This window comes from Diadema antillarum, unplaced genomic scaffold (assembly GCF_040938485.1).
Source record: "Diadema antillarum isolate AM-2024a unplaced genomic scaffold, OU_Dant_1.0 scf00000071, whole genome shotgun sequence".
In the NCBI taxonomy this organism is placed as follows: domain Eukaryota; kingdom Metazoa; phylum Echinodermata; class Echinoidea; order Diadematoida; family Diadematidae; genus Diadema; species Diadema antillarum.
The window spans coordinates 10,162,501-10,184,203 of NW_027270960.1; the positions used below are offsets into that span (position 1 = coordinate 10,162,501).

A 21,703-nucleotide genomic window follows, 5' to 3' on the forward strand; every position below is an offset into this window, starting at 1 on the left:
GTGTGTGTGTGTGTGTGTGTGTGTGTCTTAAAGACATACACACACACACAAAGACACACACACTCTCTCTCTCACTTTCTCTGTCACACACACACACACACACTCTCTCCTTCTTTCTCAATCTCTTTTTTTCTCCATATACCTCTCCCTCATGTTTGAGATATTCACATCTCTTACCATGCTTACACAGAAAAAAAAAAGTATCACGTCGCATCATACATACACACAAACTTACGAGAAAGCCCATTCTGTATATCTGTACACAGATCCTATACTGCTGTGAAAGTGACAGCAGAAAAAAGAAAAGTATATTTATATATATGGGATCGTCTTCCCCATTTATGATTTCTTATTTTAAGATCGCAAAATGCATTTCTTTTCTGATTAAATTACACTCTATAGCGTTCGACATTCCCGACCAGCCGTGTATGGATTATACCACGCAATCTCCTCATGCAGATTTTGATCAGAACACCATCTGCACGGAGATATGCTATCAATCACTAACGCAAACACTGAAACACTTGCTTACGGCTGCACGATCGAAAAAAAATATGGAATGATCTATCTATTCTGTCTTATCATATTCAGTATTTGGGTTCTGTGTTTTTGTTTGTTTGTTTGTTTGTTTGTTTGTTTGTTTGTTTTTTTGTTTGTTTGTTTGTTTGTTTTTTTTTTGTTTGTTTTGGGGGGTTGGTTTTTTTGTTTGTTTGTTTTTTGTAACATTGTCTTTGCCAGACAGCTCTGTGTTACAAAATGGCGGAAAGCTGTGAAATGCTTTTCTCGCTATGGCGCCGCTAAATATGTGTGCACTGTATTTATGAAAGCCTGTATTTTTCTGTCTTGTCTGTTTTTTTTTCCCCGTCCTAATGCAACATTATCAACTCGAAAAGAGAAAGTTAAACACTTATCAGTACGAAACAAAAATACACAGCACTCGTATAATCTCCCTTCCATCGATACAGATAGGCAATTTACGGGCCTTAAAAGCGAAATGATCATTTTCCCATGGAGAACTCACTAGATACTGAATACAAAGAAAACAGGAAAGGATCGTTGGAATGACTCGAATGCTGCAAGCAGAAGTTGAGAAAATATATTTCTGTCCTCTATTCTCTGTAAGATTGATGTCCCCTGCGTCCGCTTATAGAAATTAGCTTGGATATCACAGTACAATTAATCGCCTAATGGAGAGCAACTAAACTTGGAGACCCTAAGGAGACATGGGGGGGGGGGCTTGACTTGTCTGCAACTTTTGAAAATATTTCATGTTGTGAATTATATACTTCTTAGTGACAATGAATGGTAAGGATGATTTAAACAGCTGAAGACAAAAATAACCGTACAAAATTAAAACTACTCTAGATATCACTATGTGTACAATGAATGCACACACACCCACAAACACACACGCACATACACATATATATATATATGAAGATCTTGCTTCCAAAAGGCGCTAAATCCATTCAGAAATGATGGAAATAGCGCCTTTTGGAGGCAAGCTCTTCATATATAGCCTATAGATATAGATTTAGATATAGATATAGATAATTATGGATATAGATATAGATATATTCAAACATAGATATGATCACTTGAAAACATAGATATAGCACAAGTGATGTCTGGAATATATGTGATAAGAAAATCTGTGATTAGAAAATCAAAATATCTAAATAAATGCGTCGTTATCTAGTGTTGAAAGTATCAACCAGAATAATGGATAGATTATTAGTGTTTTTGGTTGTGTATGTTGTATGGCATTAAATTTACCTTTAATTAGATAAGTAAAAAGGCTGCTGTATCGTGAATTTCACAAAATTCTTGTTCGAGCAGCTCCTGCTCAAGCGAGCCAGAGCTCCAGGCAGTCTATCGTCCCTGGAGACTCGTATAAGGGGAGAGCTATTTGAAGACCTGAATATAAGAACGACCTAAGTCCAATTTTTGGCCAAATTCAGTCTGACATGGGAAATTGTAGCTTATGCATGGACTCATCTCGTGTATAAATGATAAATCCTAATTACCCCCGGAAGTGCCTGAAATGAATGAGTTAAATCTTATATGAATGTAAGAATGAAGGACTTGGGTCATTCTTACATTCATATTATAGCGCCCTCTCTCATCCTTCTCTCATCTCTATAGCAGAATACCATGTATGATTCAAAGAACGACCCAAGTCCATCAAACAAAATGGCCTCTCCACAATTAATGTAAATATTAATTGTCATAATAATGTATGTTCTAATTTGTATATACAATGTTGCTTTCCCATCACAGTTAAATAGAATATTATTAGACCAAAAAAAAAGATATGAAGTTTTTTAAGTTTACTCGAAATCGTCTTCCGTGGACGTGGGTCGTTCTTATATTCAGATACTCATTTGTATTCATGCTCTCTTCGAGAAAAAAATAAGAACACTTCACGATTAGTAAGAGAACGCAAATCATTGAACGTCCGCTGAAGATTACATGGAGTGTCGTTGCTCTCACTCTGCTGGTATTGTCCTTTATGTCTGAGAGACAATTTGTGCTTATGCAATTAATTATTCCTATGACAATCATTATATTTGTGATACATTTGCCATGATTCTTTCTTCGACATCCCCACTATGATTAGATGTCTGCAATCTTTGTTAAAGTACAAGTTCACCTTCATATACATGTGGATTGAGTGAATGCAGCAATATTAGTAGAACACATCAGTGAAAGTTTGGGGAAAATCCGACAATCCGTTCAAAAGTTATGAATTTTTAAAGTATCTGTGCAATCACTGCTGGAGGAGAAGACTACTACAGTGTATGATGTCACATGCGTACAACAATATAAGGAAAATAAAAAGAGAATTTCACAAAACTTGACTTTTTGAATAAAGTGCACATTTCTTCGACATGTTACTGACTTATGTTAGGGGTAATATTATTTCCCCTGACATCTGAAAGAGAGAAGTCGAGTGTTCTTTTATTATGTGAGAAAAGTGAGAATATCTTGAATTTTCTTTATACTTTCTTTATATAGTTGTACTCATATGACATCACAAGCTATAGTAGTCTTCTCATCCAGCCATGACTGAGCAGAAACTTCAAAAATTCATAACTTTTGAACGGATTGTCCGATTTTCCTCAAACTCTCATTGATGTGTTCTACTAATATTGCTGCATTCACTCAACCCACATGTCTATGAAGGTGAACTTGTCCTTTAAGTTATTTATCAGCTTACGTGAGGTACAATTATATTCGCTAAGGTTAACACACAATAAGGAAAATCTTCATTACAGACGCTGTATTTAAATCTCAGTACAGGCTTTATGAAGGACCGATTGTCCGTTTCAAGCCTTATGATTTTGTTTTCTTTTGTAACCTTCACTGATTATAAAACTAGGGGAAGCCGCAGTCCTTACGAAGCCGTATATGAATGTCCAATAATAATATATTCAATGTCATGAAATTCACTTAATGGCTTCCCGGTATAGAAAAAAAAGAGAACTCACCATAATGAGTCCGTCGTGTTTGAGTAGTTGAATTTGAGATTTGCTGTGAATTTTGAAGTACAAATCAAATTTAAATTCATTCATTCATTCATTCATTTATTTTTCATTTACAACAAAAATATATAAATATATCACAGATATTGAATACAAGTACATAAATTTCATCATAATTCAAAATAAATACAAAATCTTGCACCACAGAAGATTGCATGTGACATGTGAAAATACGTTGAATAAGAACAAAACAATTACTCTGTACGTGAGAATAGGTATCTATAATTTGTTGATATCATTAGCGAAAGACAAACACACACACACACACACACGCACACAAACGCACGCACACACACACACACACACACACACAACACACACACACACACACACACACACACACACACGCACACACACACACACACACACACACACACACTTTTTTTTTCAACGATGTTTATTCTGTTCCATTCAAAGTAATAGAAAAAAATAACAATTTTCATTTGCTACAATTGAAATGACGAAAATATACATTTGTGATCATAATAGCAAATTTGCTATTGCTGTACATAATGACATAACAAAAATTACATTTTCATGAACAATTATCAATTTACATACAGTCACTTCCCCTATGCTCTCAAAAAAATTGCTTAAATTTAACAGTGATAATTCAATTCTTCTAGCATTAATCTTAATAATCATCCAAATGAATTATGCAGCAAAATTATACAGTAATAAATAATGGAACCATATTATTTATCAACCTATACCCGCCCACCTACTAACTCATATCCCTTACTGAGTCCCTATGACCACCCCCACCAGTTCCCTCCCTTCCTGTTTCCTCCCCCACCCCTATCTGTACACATGCAACACACAAACACACACAAACACACCCATACACACACACACATACACATGCACCTAATTTGGTTAACTGCTCTTGCCTACACATCACAATATAGTAAATATAGTTATATAATCAGCCCGCCAACAGGCTGACAGGAACGCATGGGAAAGGAGGGGGAGAAAATACAAAACAACACAAGAGAAAAAAAAGAAGAAGAAGAGGAGGAGGAGGAATGAAGGAAAGGGAAAAAAATGAAGAAAAGAAAGAGTGGAATACTATGGAAACATTACTATTTTCTTAAAAGTCACAGACGTTGCACGTAGCTTCAGACTGGTTTATTCAACGAAGTCTCAAAATATTCCCATTTTTGTAAATGTACATGTAGCTTCCCAGCCTTGGTCGCAAGGATTTTTTCCTCATTTATTAATTCAACAATAATCTTTTGCATCTTTTCTCCAGTGGGTAACTTATTTCCCGTTCTAGATTTAAAAATGATGTATTTTGTTAAGATAATCAAAGTATTTACACATTTTGATCTATTTGAATAACCAGAAATTCCCCCAAATATATCTCTCCAATTCATATTCCTTAACTCATTTATATCAAAATAATTAATTATGAATTCCCATAACGGTTTCACTTTAACACAGTGTAAAAATAAATGCAGATAAGTTTCAGGCTCATGTTGGCAGAAGGAACAAAGGCTGTCTGTTACAAAACCAAACTTCATTAAACGCTCCTTAGTGTAAACTACGCCATGTAACATCATAAATTGAAATTCTCTATATTTTCTTATCAATGTACACTTACTCGGTTTAATAAAAAGATCTTTTATTTCTTTGTTTGTATAATCATAGCTACTGTGGTCATCTTTGATTTGTAAAACATAAGATGACTGTAAATCTTCCACCATAGCCTCATATATTTTTCTCGATTTTAAAACTTGCAAATTTACTCTCTGACCAGAAAAAATCAATTTTAAGTCAAAGTTTGTGGAATCAACTTGCTGAAGTGTACCTGCTCTTATAGAATCCTTCCATTTCTGGGGTATAGCATTAAATATATCATTCAGTTTAAGCAATTCTTCTACCTTAAAACCAAGACCCAAGCTTTGAAAATGTGACTGAGATCTCAAATGACCGTTATCTAATATATCTTGTATTGTAATTATTCCTGCATCAAATAAATCTCTATGAAAAAACATCCTACTTGCTATGCGTACACTCCTATTATTAAATATTATTGGATTTACAACCTCATTTTCCAATTGTCTATATTTATAGATATCGAGCCAAACCTTCAATATTTCCGAATAAAAAGGTGGTACATTATCTGTCATAATAGATGAATCAAAGTCACACATAAACAGGAATCTACCTCCTACAGTACTAAAACAGAAGTCAAAAAATAATTTCCACCCAACTTCTTTTTCTCCATATAGAAGGCGTTTTAGCCACATAATACGTTGTGCCTTAACAAATAACCGAAAGTTCGTCATTCTTAAACCCCCAAACTCATAATCTTGATACATAATATTTCTCTTTATACGGTCTTTGCCATGCCATAAGAAATCAAAGGTAATTTTTTCGACTTCTGAAAATACCCACTGAGGAACAACAATAAGTGATGCTACATAATTCAATTTTGACAAAGCGAATGTTTTCATAAGATGTATTTTTCCCATAAGTGTTAAATCTCTTTCTTTCCACCATCCTAAAAGACTTTTTATCTTACTTAATATTTCTTTAAAATTTAAATTCTCTTTTGCCTTAACATCTAAGGAAAAATAAATTCCTAATATTTTGATTTCTTGAACAAAATTCCCAAACAAATGAATATTTGGCCTATCTTTTTCCTCCCCAAGCCATAAGAAATTAGTCTTCCCTTTATTTATTTTGAGACCACTTATTTTCCCAAATTCATCAAATAAAAATTGTAACCTTTTAATTGAACCCTCATCTTTCACAAACAAAGAAATATCATCCGCGTATAAAATTTGTTTTATTTCATTTTGACCAAATTTAATTCCATTAATATCCTTATCTTTTCTAATAGCTCCAGCTAAAGTTTCCATAGCTAATAAAAATATATATGGAGACAGAGGATCACCCTGCCTCACACCCCGTTTGATATTAAAGTACCCCGTTGAGTTTCCACCGTTCATAACACAGCTACTGATATCCGTGTACAAGACTTTAACCCAAAATTGAAATGAATTCCCGAAACCAAATAATTGCAGAATTTTAAATAAAAAGATATGCGCTACCGAATCAAATGCTTTCTCAAAGTCCACCGCAACTAGATAACCGCAAGGATGTTCCAATGCATGAAAAAGAATGTCATCTATTATTCTTACAGCTTCTCCGATATTTCTGTTTTTCATATAGCCTACTTGATCATGATGAATAATTTCCGGTAACACCTTTTGAATCCTTTTAGCTAATATTTTTGATAAAATCTTATAGTCAACATTTAACAAAGTAATAGGTCTATAGTTTTGAACATACACACCATCTTTACCTTCCTTCTCTATAAATGTAATTACTCCTTGCTTTTGAGATGTAGACAGTTCCCCCCTATTATATGCCTCATTTAGCGTTTCAACTAAAATATCTCCTAAAACTGGCCAAAAAGTATTATAAAACTCCACAGTAAATCCATCATTTCCCGGAGACTTATTAACTTTCATTTCCTTCAAAACTTCATAACATTCATTTTTAGTTACTTCACCTTCACATAAATTTCTACTTTCTTCATTTAATTTGGGAATACCAGATAAAAACATCAACTTTTCATCTTCAAGGATATCACAAGCAGAATACAATTTTTCATAAAATGTTCTAATAATTTTCAAAATCTCATTTTTATCTGACACTATTTCTTTCTTTTCATTGTATACTTCTTTGATAACACTTTTCCTTTTCTTAGATTTCAACAACTGTTCAAAATACACACACACACACACACACACACACACACACACACACTATGATAGGACCATCTGGTGGAAGATGGTGGTGATGTTTTCCAGAGCCAAACAGTGGCGCCTTTGGTCAGGATCTGGAGTGAAGATATAATTATGACCTCACGTGACCTAATTTCTCTTTTGGTGCGAGAACCAGGGATCGGGATCATCTGCCATGCATGAAGTCAGTCCGACGAGAGAACACGACTGCATGCAATGAATACTGAGTGTGACTTCGCCGAGCCTTGTACTGTGTTGCATATCTGGACGCATATTATTTCTGGAACAATATGAATGATATGCTCCTTTGCTCTTTTGTGGGTATCTTTCTATATATTTATTTGTTTCCATTAGGAGAGAAAGGACACTGTATAAAATTATGTATGTATATGTTTACTATGTCAAATGTATGTAGTATATGTGTATAAGCATGTATACTGTTTTAGTACATATATACATAAATATGCATATATATATATGTATATATATATATATACATAAATATGCATATATATACACGTTTTCATATGTAAACATACATGTTTGTGTGTATTTCTCTACTTCTGTGCTTGTGTGTGTGAGTATAAGTACCTTTTATATTAATATACGTACACTTATAACTGTACTCTGCTCCAAGCAAATGCTGTTTTCTTTTCTCATTCATTCAATAGTATACCTTTTTTATGTATTTACTAATATATCGCCATTATACACTCACAAAGACGACCATAATGTCTCGGAAGATGCTTAAAGGAAACCAAACCCAAAGAGCAATGTGGATTGAATGAAAGCAGCAACATTAGCAGAACACATCAGTGAAAGTTAGAGGAAAATCGGACAATCGATACAAAAGTTATTAATTTTTAAAGTTTTGGTGTTGGAATCGCTGGATGAGGAGACTACTAGAGTTAATGACGTCATATGTGGACAACAATACAGAGAAAATATAAAGAGAATTCCACAAAAAAAAAATTCATGAAAATTACAAATTCCATCAACTTGGTACTGACATAGTTAAGGGTATAGTATTTGTTCCCCCTGCTTTCTGAAAGCGGTTAGTCAAGTGCTCTTTACGCTAGAAAAGTGAAAGCATGTTGAATTTTCTTGATTTTTTCTTTATATTGTTGTCCACACATGATGTCATAAACTCAAGTAGTCTCCTTGTCCGGTGGTTCCAACACCAAAACTTTAAAAATTCATAATTCATAATACTCACACACACAAGCACAGAAGTAGAGAAATACACACAAACATGTATGTTTACATATGAAAACGTGGTTTCCTTTAAAATGAATATGTATATGAGCATTAACGTTTTCATTACATCCTTCTTATGTCTTATAGGTCTCTATATGCATTTCGTTGGACGAGCAATGGTCAACTGGACGGAGATCGAGTCACGTGGGAAGTCAAAGGTCACGATACCGTACATGGCTGGAGAGTGCTACTTTGACCAGAAGATCACAATACTTGGAAAAGGTGAAATACGTATGGATATGTATTTAAATGTGTAAGCATATATATATATGTATGTATATATATATATATATATATATATATATATATATATATATATATATATGTATATGTGTGTATATGCACGTTTGCATCTATGTAAGTAGTATGTGCGTATGCGTATACGTTTATATGCGTGTGTATGTATTATGTACATTGTATGTATGAATGCAGGCCTTTGTACGTATATCTTTATGTTGATGTAGGCCCTATATGTCTGCTTTCATACATTTTCATGTTACATTATATTCAATTTAAATATATAAATTTCTATGAGCACCATTCATTATTTTCTGGATCTGACTGCAGCTAGGTGACAGGAAGTGAGACTAACGATAAGTGGAACATGTTTGTATCGGAACACATAAAATCTAAAATACTCTACAACCTTAATGATGAGTGTCATGCCATGTTCCGTCAATTTTGTTTGAGCATATTGAGTGTCAGTGTTGTGAAGTTGTATGAGGCTTTACGAGCACAAGTCAATATTGACAAATCAAGCATCCTGACTTGATGGTTTAACATGTCGCATGCATAATACAGTCATGACACTAGCTCCCTCCCTCCCTCCCTCTCTATCTCTCTCTCTCTCTCTCTCTCTCTCTCTCTCTCTGTGTAAATCAAATTACGAAGTAGAAAGAAAATTATACAGACCCAACTGCGCCTTGACAAAACCTCTTGAAATGTAAACGATTCTGTAAAGGGCTTGAAAATGTGCTCGTCTATCTTATATGATAAAGACATACAATATTTTTTTTTTCACACCGTTAACTGTAAACATCTATCTCTCTATTTTTTCCTTCTTCCTTCTTCATCTATCTGCCCCCTCTCTTTATCTATTTATCTATCTTCGATTCTTTCTTATTGCCACTTTGTATATTACTTATTTCTTCTCTTTCTCTCTTTGATATATATACACACATATATATATATACATATACATATATATATATATATATATATATATATATATATACATTGTAGTTGCTCCGCGTATTGTCAGTACTAGAAATAGCAATAATAATGTCACAACAGAGGAATGCATTGAATGCCAATTTTGATTTTTAATTAAAATCAAGATTGGCATTTAATGCATTCCTCTGTTGTGACATTATCATTGCTATATATATATATATATATATATATATATATATATATATATATATATATTGACATTTATATATATATATATATATATTTATATATATATATATATATATATATTTGTGTGTGTGCGAGTGCGTGTGTGTGTGTGTGTGTATGTGTGTGTGTGTGCGTGTGTTTATACGATATGTCTATTCCTTGAGCACATGGCAGGTTTCAGCGCGTGTAGGATTACAAATAAAACCAGACGTTGTAAAAAATGAAAAGCGTATAAATTTATCATTTCAGACGTTGGGCTCGCACTAGACCTTTGTAGAGCCTGAATTACTTTTCTCAGGCACGTTCAGTCCACGTCGAATACAGGGGCTGTCTTCTCGGTGAACAATCAAACTCTATCTTCTCGGAGTCTGGTGGCCGACTTTCGCTCCTCAGCCTTTACCTGAATTGTTTTATCGTTCGTGGTCTCTGTAGTACGTGGCGTCTCAATTTCATGAAAATCTTGCGCGCTCGTTGCGAAAAAGCAGACGCTGCACCTGGCAATACGTGCTTGTGTTACATGTATTGTGTATACATGTAATGCTTCTCTTCCATGAATGATATAATAGTTTTTGATGGATGTCTTTTTGTCGAATTCAATATCTCTACATTATACTAAATTGCGCCAACGAGCTCGAATATTCAAATGTGAAAACATCAATTCAAAATTTTACATGTTAAACTCATTCTAGTTTAAGAAGAAATTTGCAAAATTATCATTCAACAATAGCCGTCAATGTAGTTCATGATGCTTGTTTATTTCAATTGTAAGATGGCGATAATAACCCTAAGCATCATAACATTGTTGAAACATAAAAATATAGAGATTATTACATAGATAGATAGACAGTACATTGTATTAGATAACACGTGTTGCCATACCCTACCACGTCTTGGATAAGCAGGACTAATGAAACTGTCTGGCTTTTCTTTATATTCTTAGAATACTACGCAACCTTTAGTCTTCTTAGAATAAAAGCATCAAATCGGGCGGTAACTGTTACATTTATATGTTACATGTTAATGTTAAGGTTAATATGTTTCTTGTTAACAAGTTATATTAGAGGTATGTTAATTTATACCAATCTTGCTTGGTTGGTTTCTCCCTCCTTACCCCACCCCCCCCCCCAACTCTATCTCTTCCTTTCTGCATCTCTCCCTCTCTATATGTCTCTACCTCTGTCTCTCTGTCTATATATCTATTTATCTCTATCTATCTCTCTATCTATCAATCTATCTCTCTATCTATCTATTTATTTATCTCTATCTATCTATATCTATATATCTATCTATCTATCTGTCTGTCTATCTATTTATCTATCTCTCTCTATCTATCTATCTATTTATCTATATCTATCTATCTATCTACCTACCTACCTATCTATCTATCTATCTATCTATCTGTCTGTCTGTCTGTCTTTCTATTTATCTAACTCTCTATCTATCTATCTATCTCTCTCTATCTATCTACTTATCTCTCTCTCTCTATCTATCTATCTATTTATCTCTATCTATCTATATCTATCTATCTATCTATCTATCTATCTATCTGTCTATCTATTTATCTATCTCTATATCTATCTATCTATCTATCTATCTATCTGAACCAAAAACAGAGCCTACCAACGACGACGACTACCAGCTCTCGTTGGAACCCGGGACACACAAGTTTCCCTTCGAATTCCAGCTCCCACTCCGTGTCCTGCCATGCTCCTTCGAGGGCACGCTGGGTTACTCCCGCTTCTTTGCCCGCGCTGTCGTCGACCGACCCTGGAAATTTGATCACGTGACCAAAAGGGGTTTCACAATCGCTGGTGTTCCCGTGGACCTCAACACCATCCCGAATGCGATGGTACGTGTAGACACCTCTTCTTGCTTTTGTTTTTGTTTTAGTTTTTTGTCACATACTAGTATATTAAATGCAAATACTATATTCAGGTATGTAACGAAAGTTTCTGCATACTTTATGGACACAAGATGCAATTTGAAGGAAAAAAAAAGAAAAAGAAGAAGATAGAATTCGTGAAAGTCATCCACCGGAAAAGCGCAGCGTGATGGAAATGAAGAATCGCCGGTCTTTGGAGGGAGGGGTGTATGACGGATACGCTATGAATTCCCTCTATTTCATGCTGAAAAATGCATGAGCCGAGAGTAATTGAATGGCGGGGAAGTGGTCTGGAACAAGCCCATGATCCGTGGGCTTTGAATATTTCATAACTGTCCTATAATCTTTCCTTTTTTGTGAGGGAATCTTAATACCGCCGTATATATTCCGATGACAGTATAAAGACTTTCGCGAGTGCATAACTCCCGCTCAGTCCCACATAAAGCCATTCAGTAATTCACTCCATTCCAGTTAAAGTGAAAAACCATCGACATTCAAGAAACTTTTGATTGTGCAGAAAGAGTGATAAGAAACGATAAAAAAAATATGAAATTAGATTTTTAAAAGATGATTATGGAATGTAAAATTGCGAATGTAAAAGTAGTGCTGTCCGTCAGTCACATGTGCAAATTAGTTGATATAATGGTGTCATAATTTGTAAAGACATACACTTGATTTCTTTAAAAAAATGCAAGCAAATTTTCTTTCTTCGATGAAAAGCTTAAGAAAGAAAAGTTATATCCTTCACGTTAACGTGTTGTAAAATTTCCACACGTGTACAAGGGCATCAAAATTTACCGAATTATTGACAAGAAAAATAGTTTTATGAGATTCAAAACGTATATTCATGCTCATTGGGAAGCTTTAGGTAATCACATAAATGCCCTGATTGATATCTATGTCACTCCATGAGATCGATATTACTTGTTAAAAAAAAACAAGAAATAGAATAAAATGAATTGAACTTTAGGTTCCATAGTTTCGGCATTCTTTTCCCAATTCAACTGAAACTTTCTCTTTTCGGTGTGTTTCACTTTTGTTTATGAAAGTGTTCAAGAGAACATGAATTTCTTCTTTGCATAATTTGTGCACTTTTTGAAATAGTGTGCTATGTATCAATAATGTGATGGAGTTGGATTTCACCATAAAACTCATTTGACATTCAAAATTTGTTTGGCGTGATAAGAAGACGCTATATGAGCTTCCTGAATAACATTCATTTAAACGTTTGCCTTATTATCCTTTCCGTTTTGTTTCTTCCAAGAATGTTTGCAAGAACCGCAGCGGGCAAACGATAATCATTACAGACTGCTTAAGAAACAAACAAAAATAAAGAACAAATAAACGAACAATCGCAGAGAGTCATGTATCTTTGAGATATTCAAGAGTGTTTGAGGATGAGCAGAATTAGGCGCCGTATGTAAGCTGGATTGTCGCCTCTTGATGATGTGATATTCAATAAGAATTCAATAACTAAAACAATCAAAGTCTAGGAGGGTATGAGCCGAAGATGCTCAGAGTATACAAAGTGAGAATATAGAGAAACAACAACAATAACAAGAAGAAATATGTGAATATTATTTTGTCTTGGTCGTATAAGGAACCCTAGACTCGATGTGGAACCTACGCGTGTCAAAGGGGCCTGTGTGAAGTAGTATTTGAAAAGGGTGGACCGGGCAATGAGAAAGCACATGAGATGAAATTCTAACAGTATAGATGAGGTAAAGTCACTTCTTTCTATGGCGAAAAGTGATCAAATAAAACTTACATCGAGATGGATATGAATGCTGTAGCAAATCTAGGTTTGTCCTCCCGAGACAACGTTTTTTTTTTCAGATGTCACTTCTAATGGAACATATAATCTTGCAAAATAGATGATATCTACGACCTTATAGCAATCATTTATTCACAGATGTTTCTGATTCTATACTTTATATTTTCGATTATGACCGATGCGTGTGCTTGATACATAGACGAATTAACCTCATTCCATAAAAAAGCTCCCAGGTCAGTTAAAGCATTACTATCATCACCCCACCTTCATCTCGACCCCACCCCTCCATCAGTCATTATAAGTTTGTGTGCACGTGCTCGCAGTCACGTGATATATTTGATATTTGATATTTATTTATTTCTGCAATTTCATGACAAGCATAATATACAAACAAATACATTTTCTTTTGCACAAACCATAGGATTTTTGGAAAAAAAAATCATAAACGTGATGAATACAAAATACTGACAATTGTGAAATACAAATCACACGGTACATTAATGATATAATAAAAAAGGAAAAATAATTTAAAGGTACAATCTAAGGGGAGCAATTGCAGAAAAAAGGCTGTATCCTTTAAGCTTACGCTCGAGAGCGGAAACAGCCCAGTTGACAAATATAGATTATGTTTATCCAGGGTGAGTATTTGGATGGGAGTGTGGGGACGGGGGTGCGAGGTGGATTGCATGTGCAGAGTGGTGAGTGCATGAAAGTGGTGAGGCCTTCGGTGTGTTATAGAGATATGAAAGTTATTCAATAATTATAAGACGAATGTTGAACACGTGATGTGAATGGAACAAACATATGCCATATATTCTTTCTCAAGTGTCAACACTTGGCAAGATTCAACTTTTAAATGGTTAGTTTTGCATTCAAACTCTTCATAATAGTTATACATATTTACAATTATACATAGTGTATTCACAGCATGATTTGCGATTGGTAAAATCGGTATCTCGTTATAACCACTGTTAGCATGACTCTACAGTCATAGAATATAAGCATCAATAGTGCGATGAAAGGGACTCAAAGTTATGAATACAATATTTTAGTGATTGATTGAATGATTAATTGATTGATTGTTTTGTTTTGATTTATTTCTATTTTGTGTTCAGAATAGCAAAGAAGAGAACACAACTAATTTACAGCGATTATTACTATTTAATGACATTATTTTTGTTTTTTATGACGTAAAAAGATAATCGAAACGTATACTTTATAACAAAGTGTAATACAAAGTAGTCACAAAAACAAAAGTGGGAACATGTTGAAGTTGAAAAAGCCGCTTCTACGGTTCAGTAGCAGAGGTAGTTGTTGTTGTTGCTGCTGCTACTGATGATGATGATGTTGATGATGGTACTGTTGTTGTTGCTGTTGCTGCTAACTTTTGTTATTGTTGTTATTTACAGTCGCAGGTGTACGCGGAGGATGAGAAGATAGTGTGCTGCCTATGCTGCGCAACGGGGCCGATCAGCGTTACTGCGCACACGGACAAGAAGTGTTACGTGCCCGGAGAGACGGTGTACATCTCGGCCACGTTGGAGAACAAGAGCAACAGGAGCGTGTGCACGCTGGAGGCCGAACTTATTCAGGCACGGCTGAGAGAAATTAACGTTACTATTCCTTGCCATTTAACGATTTAAAGTTGATTCCCTTGGTATACACAGAGTAATTAGGGTAGCTCACTAAGTAGCGAATGTTTGCAAACGTAGCGAATGGTAGTTACAAGTTTTGTCTGGGTTCGTAAATAACTGCAATCAAATTCGCAGATTCATTGTCGCAAATTTTTTTCGTGTCGCAAAGAAATTTTGAACTGATGAAACCTAAAATGCGCTAAGCTCGCAAACATTTCCCTTCCCCCTACAAATTACTCTACTGAATAAGAACGAAGTACATACAAAAAACCTAACAATAATCTGTATACTGGCATCGAAGCCTTTGATGATCTTTCAGATAAAGATTTATTCAAGAAGTTCTCTTTAATCCACATTCAGTTTGTACTACCGAAAATGATGATTGATTTGTCATGAGACATTACAGTTGTCAAATTAAAAGGGTATGAGACTCATGAACGAGTTTAAATCATGATGGCAGAAATCTCTAGAGAACATGACGATCACATTAATGTACAACATTGAAGTCCCAGCTCCACATGTAGGCCCAGACTGTACATTGATTGATTTGAGTTTATTGAAAATAGCCTTGAAAATATCGCAATCAAAATTGACAAAAGATTAAGCCAGAAATTGAGTTCCACCATCCTTTCTCCTTTTTTTTTCTCCACACGTAGTCGGTAAATTACGGCGCCAGAAGAGAAGGAGTTGGGGCGCCGGGCTTCCGTACGACATCGCACGTTGTAACAAGTATTATGTATGAGGGTTGTGGCGCTTACTCCAGAGCCACGTGGGTGCAGAAACCACTGGTCATACCACCAGTGCCTGCGACAGGGCTGGAGGGATGTAGCTTCATCGACATCAAGTACTATATTAAGGTAACCTACAACATAATTATGCCTACAGCTATTGGTTATCATATTTCAGTGTATTTTGGATTTTTTTAATGTATCCTGTTGTGATCGGCGGCTGAAAAAGAGCTTCATGTGATTGCATGTATTTTCAACTATTTCAAGAAGATGTCACTTTTGACACTCCATGCTTTACTATTTGGAAAAATATTGTAATTTCTTTTTTATGACGACATTTTCCAACTAGTACACTATTTGTAAAACGACGTCATAAAGAAACTGTAACTTCATAACGTGCTGACTTCTATAGTCACTTCAGGATCCCTCAACACCTTTGCATCCACCACATGACTTCTCGCTTCATCTTTCCCCTTCTTTTGTTTAGAATATTTGATCCAAAATATAAAACAAATAATATACTCCTTCTACTTTCAAGACGCTGGTTAAAACTATGGGCCGCGGTGCCTCTGATAGTACTATTCACTTCGGGGCTGAGCTACTCAAGTGAAAAGTAACAATTTTGGAGTCACCTGTGCCTTTAGTTTTAACCAGAATCTCTGAAGGCAAAATATATTTGGATACTTAGTATCGAGGTCGTTGGCCAGGAGTAGAGAGCAACGCATGCGCGACAGTAACGTTCATGAATATTCCTTTTTACGAAGCGTCACAAGCTGTGTCGAGAAGCTCGTAGGTGAGCCGAGCTACAATGGTTGAAGTGTAGGATTCTCATTTGTCGTTGATGGCGGTTTTTACGCCCTCTATCGAGAGGAGTCAATGAATCATGATAAGAGCATAATCTTGTCATCACCATCTATTCTTCACTCATTAGTTACAGTGCGTAGTCTTCTCAAGCGATTTTATGATGACAGTGCATGATTTCAGCTAAGGAAACAATTATTGATGTTATCTGTCCATCGTTTTATCCTGATAATCACGGCAATGAATAATCTCACTTTCTACCAGCTGTAAGTGAAGATCTTAAATGTTCTCCTAAAACTGAGTAGAGATCCCTAATGAACTAGCAGGATTATCAGATCACATTAACGATCTGTAATGTTAAAAGCAACAAAGATTTTATATATGCCATCAGGCAGATAAATCAAATACATATTTTATGGTATCTGCTCTGTATTGTGTATTATAAAGCAAATATACCGTCGACTGCACTATCTTTTTAAGAGTGGCATTAATCAAAGTAGCTCAAGCTGTTGTTTTCTCCTTTCACAAAACACGTCGTATACATCGTATACTCTGTATCAATATTCATATATTCTGTGTCTAAGACTGTATGTCAGAGACCGACACTACTTTCTATCTCACATCCGGCGAGCTTATCTTGATGGTTCCGTGAAATTCCATTCATAATTTATGGTTGTTCCCGAAATACCAAATGTCACAGTTCACCGCCGACGTTGCCAGCACTCCGTTCGATGTAGACCTGATGCTGGAAATAACTATAGGAACAGAGCCGCTAGAGGGCAGCTTTTTCGGTAGGTCTATGGAGAGCCAAGACGCCGTAACAACAGCCGACATCCACGCTGACATGGCTAAATCAGTGGAAGATTGTAAGTTTGCTTCTCTCTCCCTCTTTCCCTTCCTCCCTCTTTTTTTTCTCTCTTTTTCTCTTGCTATCTCTCTCTCTCTCTCTCTCTCTCTCTCTCTCTCTCTCTATCCATCTATCTATTCATTTATCTATCTATCTATCTATCTATCCATCTATCTATCCAGCTATCTATCCAGCTATCTATATATCGATCTAGCTATCTATCTCCGTCAAATCTTAGCTTGCCCCCCCCCCCCCCCCCGTGTCGTCTACCTGTCTCGTACTGTGGACCTGAGTATGCATTATGCAAGTTTCTGGATAAGGCTTTTCCCAATACAGCATTTGTATTTGTACTTGATTGTTTGTTTGCATTTTTTTTTTAGTTTTTTTTTTTTCGTGAGGGAATTGTTGAAGAGCAAAATATCACTGTCATTTGCAAAACGTTGCTTATTTTGGGAGGCAAGGGCATCTTCTTCGACCTGATATAAAAAGGGAAGATTATTATACCAGCGGGCCCCTATATAGCCCTTGAAATCTCCTCATACATTGGAACCATGAAACTAAGGCCATTAATGTTTGTTGCTGTTGCTGTTGTTGTTTTTACTAGGACGTTGCATTCCCAATACAAGTATGTCTACCCCTACAACGTTTTGAAGACCCAGTATATTTATGCGTGTCAGTGTTCATAAATAATGAAACACTTCACGAACTCAAATAAGGCAATTGATAAGAATGGAAATATTGGCCAAATTTGGATGAAAACAAATGAAAGGAGCTAGTTAATGTAATTTTTTTTTCATCTCCTTCTCTTTATATATTTCAAATCATCCTTTCTGTTTTTAGAAGTATTCGCGAAGTAAGCGGGATTATTTTGAAATTTCACTCATTATCAGGGATTATGTGTCTCAAAAATGAAGTGAAACCATAATGATACCATTTTATACCTGAAGACAAAAAAAAAAAATAATGTCCGAATTCGTTGTTTGCTGTTGGTGGCGGTGGTAATGTCGTGTGATGACTAAGTTTGACACGTCATGTTTATCTCGGTGAATAATCATCATTCAGATTCTCATTTTTATATAGCAGTAGCTGTAATTATTCATTCCTGTTTTAATGACACACAGTGCATTCATACGAGCAGTGTCACCAAGGTGTGCGAGAAATACGTGACGAGGAGGACAACGAGTACGTCTACGGTGGTCTGAGCTTCTCCCCACTCTACAACTTCTACAAGACGCCGACATCGACCCCGATGCCTCCGAGACATCAACAAGTCATTGCGTCCTCGGGGGACAAGTCGACCACGCTTTAACCACCGGCTGACTTTGGCCGTCGTGACTTTGAGAAGATCTAGACTGGCGGAAACCTTAAGTACGAATCACCGCGGAAAATGTTACCTTGGCAAGACCTTTCGAGGAAGGTCGTGTTGACGAGGATATGTTGATTCTTCTGGGACCGGTTATCGGATAATGGGAATGGGGACAGTGGGTTGAGTGGGTGAGACTTATTCTGCTAAGGCTTGGTTGATAATGAAACTTACATCTGAACACGGGCTGGCGAACGTGATCCACCTACACACCCAATACACAATCCCTTCAGTGTGGGCAGGTTCTAATCTTCTTTTACTTTCATGATTTCGTGTTGTTATTTTTTCGATCTTTTTTTTTTTGCGCTATAACCTCAACATCGCGTTTTCATATGCGCTGTTCCCATGGCAAACATCAGATATTCATGTTTTCATACATTTACATGTATGTTTGTATGATTTTGTGGGGGGGGGGGGGTATGGAAAAGAGGTTAGTTTTCAATCTTTCTGCAAATCTCCGAGCTCCAACGACCACTAACCTACCAGTCCTAGAAACAGGAGAAAAATGTTTGCGCATGGTATACTCCTGACGTTTAGATTTTGGCAGTATATCCCATTTTATTTGGGAAATATATATATATATTTTTCACGATTTCCCTCCGTAACCGTGTGCTCTATTAGCTCCATGACCCACTTGTAGCATGTCTATATCTGTTGAATAATACTTGTTTTCAGCTGTTTGCAGACAAATTGCCGGAGAAACACGCTTAATGTCCTTCGAGAAGAAATAAGCTCACAGAGATTCGCGCTGCCCGGCACATTAAAAATGTAGAAGGGGTCTAATTGTGAATGGTGCCGCCGTCAGACGCAGAGATTCAGTCGTCTAATGTCTCGTAAAGTCACTCTATCGAATTAGATGCGAACTTTGGGCAGGAATATTATTCGAAACGATGTTAATTCCTCGGACGAGCAGGTGATGATGAGGATAACACGGAGGAAAATCCTGTGCGTTGATGGTGCATGTGTGACAAGCCTTTCACAACGCAGCACCCGCCCTCAAACATTGTGATTAATTTAGGCCCGATGCAGAGATGCACCCCGTAATTTGACACGGGGACCAAGCTCTGATTAATGGGGTAGAGTGAGGCGCCATTATCCTCTAACTCTGGTGCACTTTGGAATCTCGGCAGTTGATGAATATTGACCCCATGACGTGCTCCGCGAAAGCGAACTGCCCATTCGGATACCCCTTAAGGGCATCGGCCCCTATCCAGCACTGGCAGCAAGCATCAAGAATCCGGCATTTACATCTTGTCGTCATGGAAACGACCAGGGAGGCTCCCATCATCTCTATTTCATGCCAGACTTTGAATATTATAATATCATGTGGATTGATTGTGCGAGTGGTGAATTTGTGTTGTAGCTTTGCATTTTTGAAAGGGGATTAAAGCTGCACGGCAGAGGAGTAGATTGGAAAGCTTCTTCCCTCGTGGATGATGGAACGAGGCGTTTCCGAGCGACTAAAAAAGATGGTATTGCCTGGAGAAGCACATGTCTTATCAAGTTTGTCGATATATAATGCATAGGTGTGGTGATAAACCTTGTGAAACAGATTCACTGGAACTTGTCCTCGCAGAGAGTCAGAGCTGTGGAGAAAAGGCCACCAAGCTTATATCAGTACCGTTTTCCTCATTATTAGTTCACTTTGTCATGATCAGGCGCGTTTATTATTGTGCCTCAGGTTTTGCTTCCCCCCCCCCCCCCCCCATATGATTTAATGTGATTTATGGACGCCTTGTGAAAAGACATATTTGACCTTTAGAAGCAAGCGTTAAGCATTTTAAGAATCAATGAGAATAGCGTAAAATCTTTGGCGGAAAACATTGTCATGTTAAATAAAGCTGTATTACAATGAATCTTCATTTTCTTTATCTCTGTTAAATGTTAAAATAACGTATATATCTTTTCGTGAGTAGGAAAACATGTCAATTATGTATACTATGCAATACGCATATAATTATACACGTATAAACGTATACCATGTGCCACTTATACTTTTATCATTTTGAGTAGAGACATTGCTTTCGATTTTGCACTTTTTTTCTGGGTTTATTTTGGGGTTCGGTTTGTTTGTTGTCGGTAATTGCTGTTGTTACTTTTTTAGGGCTGAAAACTTTAGATGAATTCAACCGCTAGACCTTCTGTATCTTGCAGCATATATATCAACCACAACTATTTGAATGAACTGCTAACGAGTCGCTCCTATCTTCATGAATAATAAATTTCTTATTTGTGCGGCAGGCCTTTTCCGATGCAAATGACAATATGAAATGATTGGTGTGGTTTATGTAGCTATAGCCAGAATGAGACCAAAATTACAGCATGCAGATTTGATTCTACAAGTGCACGCTGTTACGGCCCCCGCACACCCAGCTCGGTAGCAGCAACGGTCCGGTTTTTGTTTTTGTTTTTGTTTTTGTTTTGCTCTGGCGCGCCAAAACGAACCATGTCTGGTTCTATAAAAAAAAATACGCTTATGTCAAAAAATCAAGAGCAGCAAAATCATCAGTTTGAAGATTTATTTGGTGACAAAATTATCAGTGGGGAAGTGATATGAACCAGACATGTTTCCCCTTTTGGTGCATCATAGCAAAAAACCGGACCGTTGCCGTGATCCGTGTGCGGAGGACTTTACTCTCACTATCGTTCTGTTTTATTGGATTGTTTGCTTGTTTTCAGGTTCCACTCATTGTTTTTCTAAGAGGCGTTTTAC

At 36.3% G+C, this 21,703-nt stretch overlaps 1 protein-coding gene across 1 annotated transcript in view; it reads left to right on the forward strand.

Moving 5' to 3' along the window:
* LOC139717075 (arrestin domain-containing protein 3-like) overlaps window positions 1–18,936 on the forward strand; it is a 38,494-nt gene extending 19,558 nt beyond the window's left edge. Inside the window, exons 2-7 of the mRNA XM_071628582.1 lie at window positions 8,648–8,782; window positions 11,575–11,810; window positions 15,027–15,209; window positions 15,908–16,108; window positions 17,481–17,646; window positions 18,749–18,936. Of these exons, the coding sequence (XP_071484683.1) occupies window positions 8,648–8,782; window positions 11,575–11,810; window positions 15,027–15,209; window positions 15,908–16,108; window positions 17,481–17,646; window positions 18,749–18,936 (1,109 nt within the window). The remainder of the gene's footprint in view (window positions 1–8,647; window positions 8,783–11,574; window positions 11,811–15,026; window positions 15,210–15,907; window positions 16,109–17,480; window positions 17,647–18,748) is intronic.
* Window positions 18,937–21,703: the final 2,767 nt, after the last annotated feature.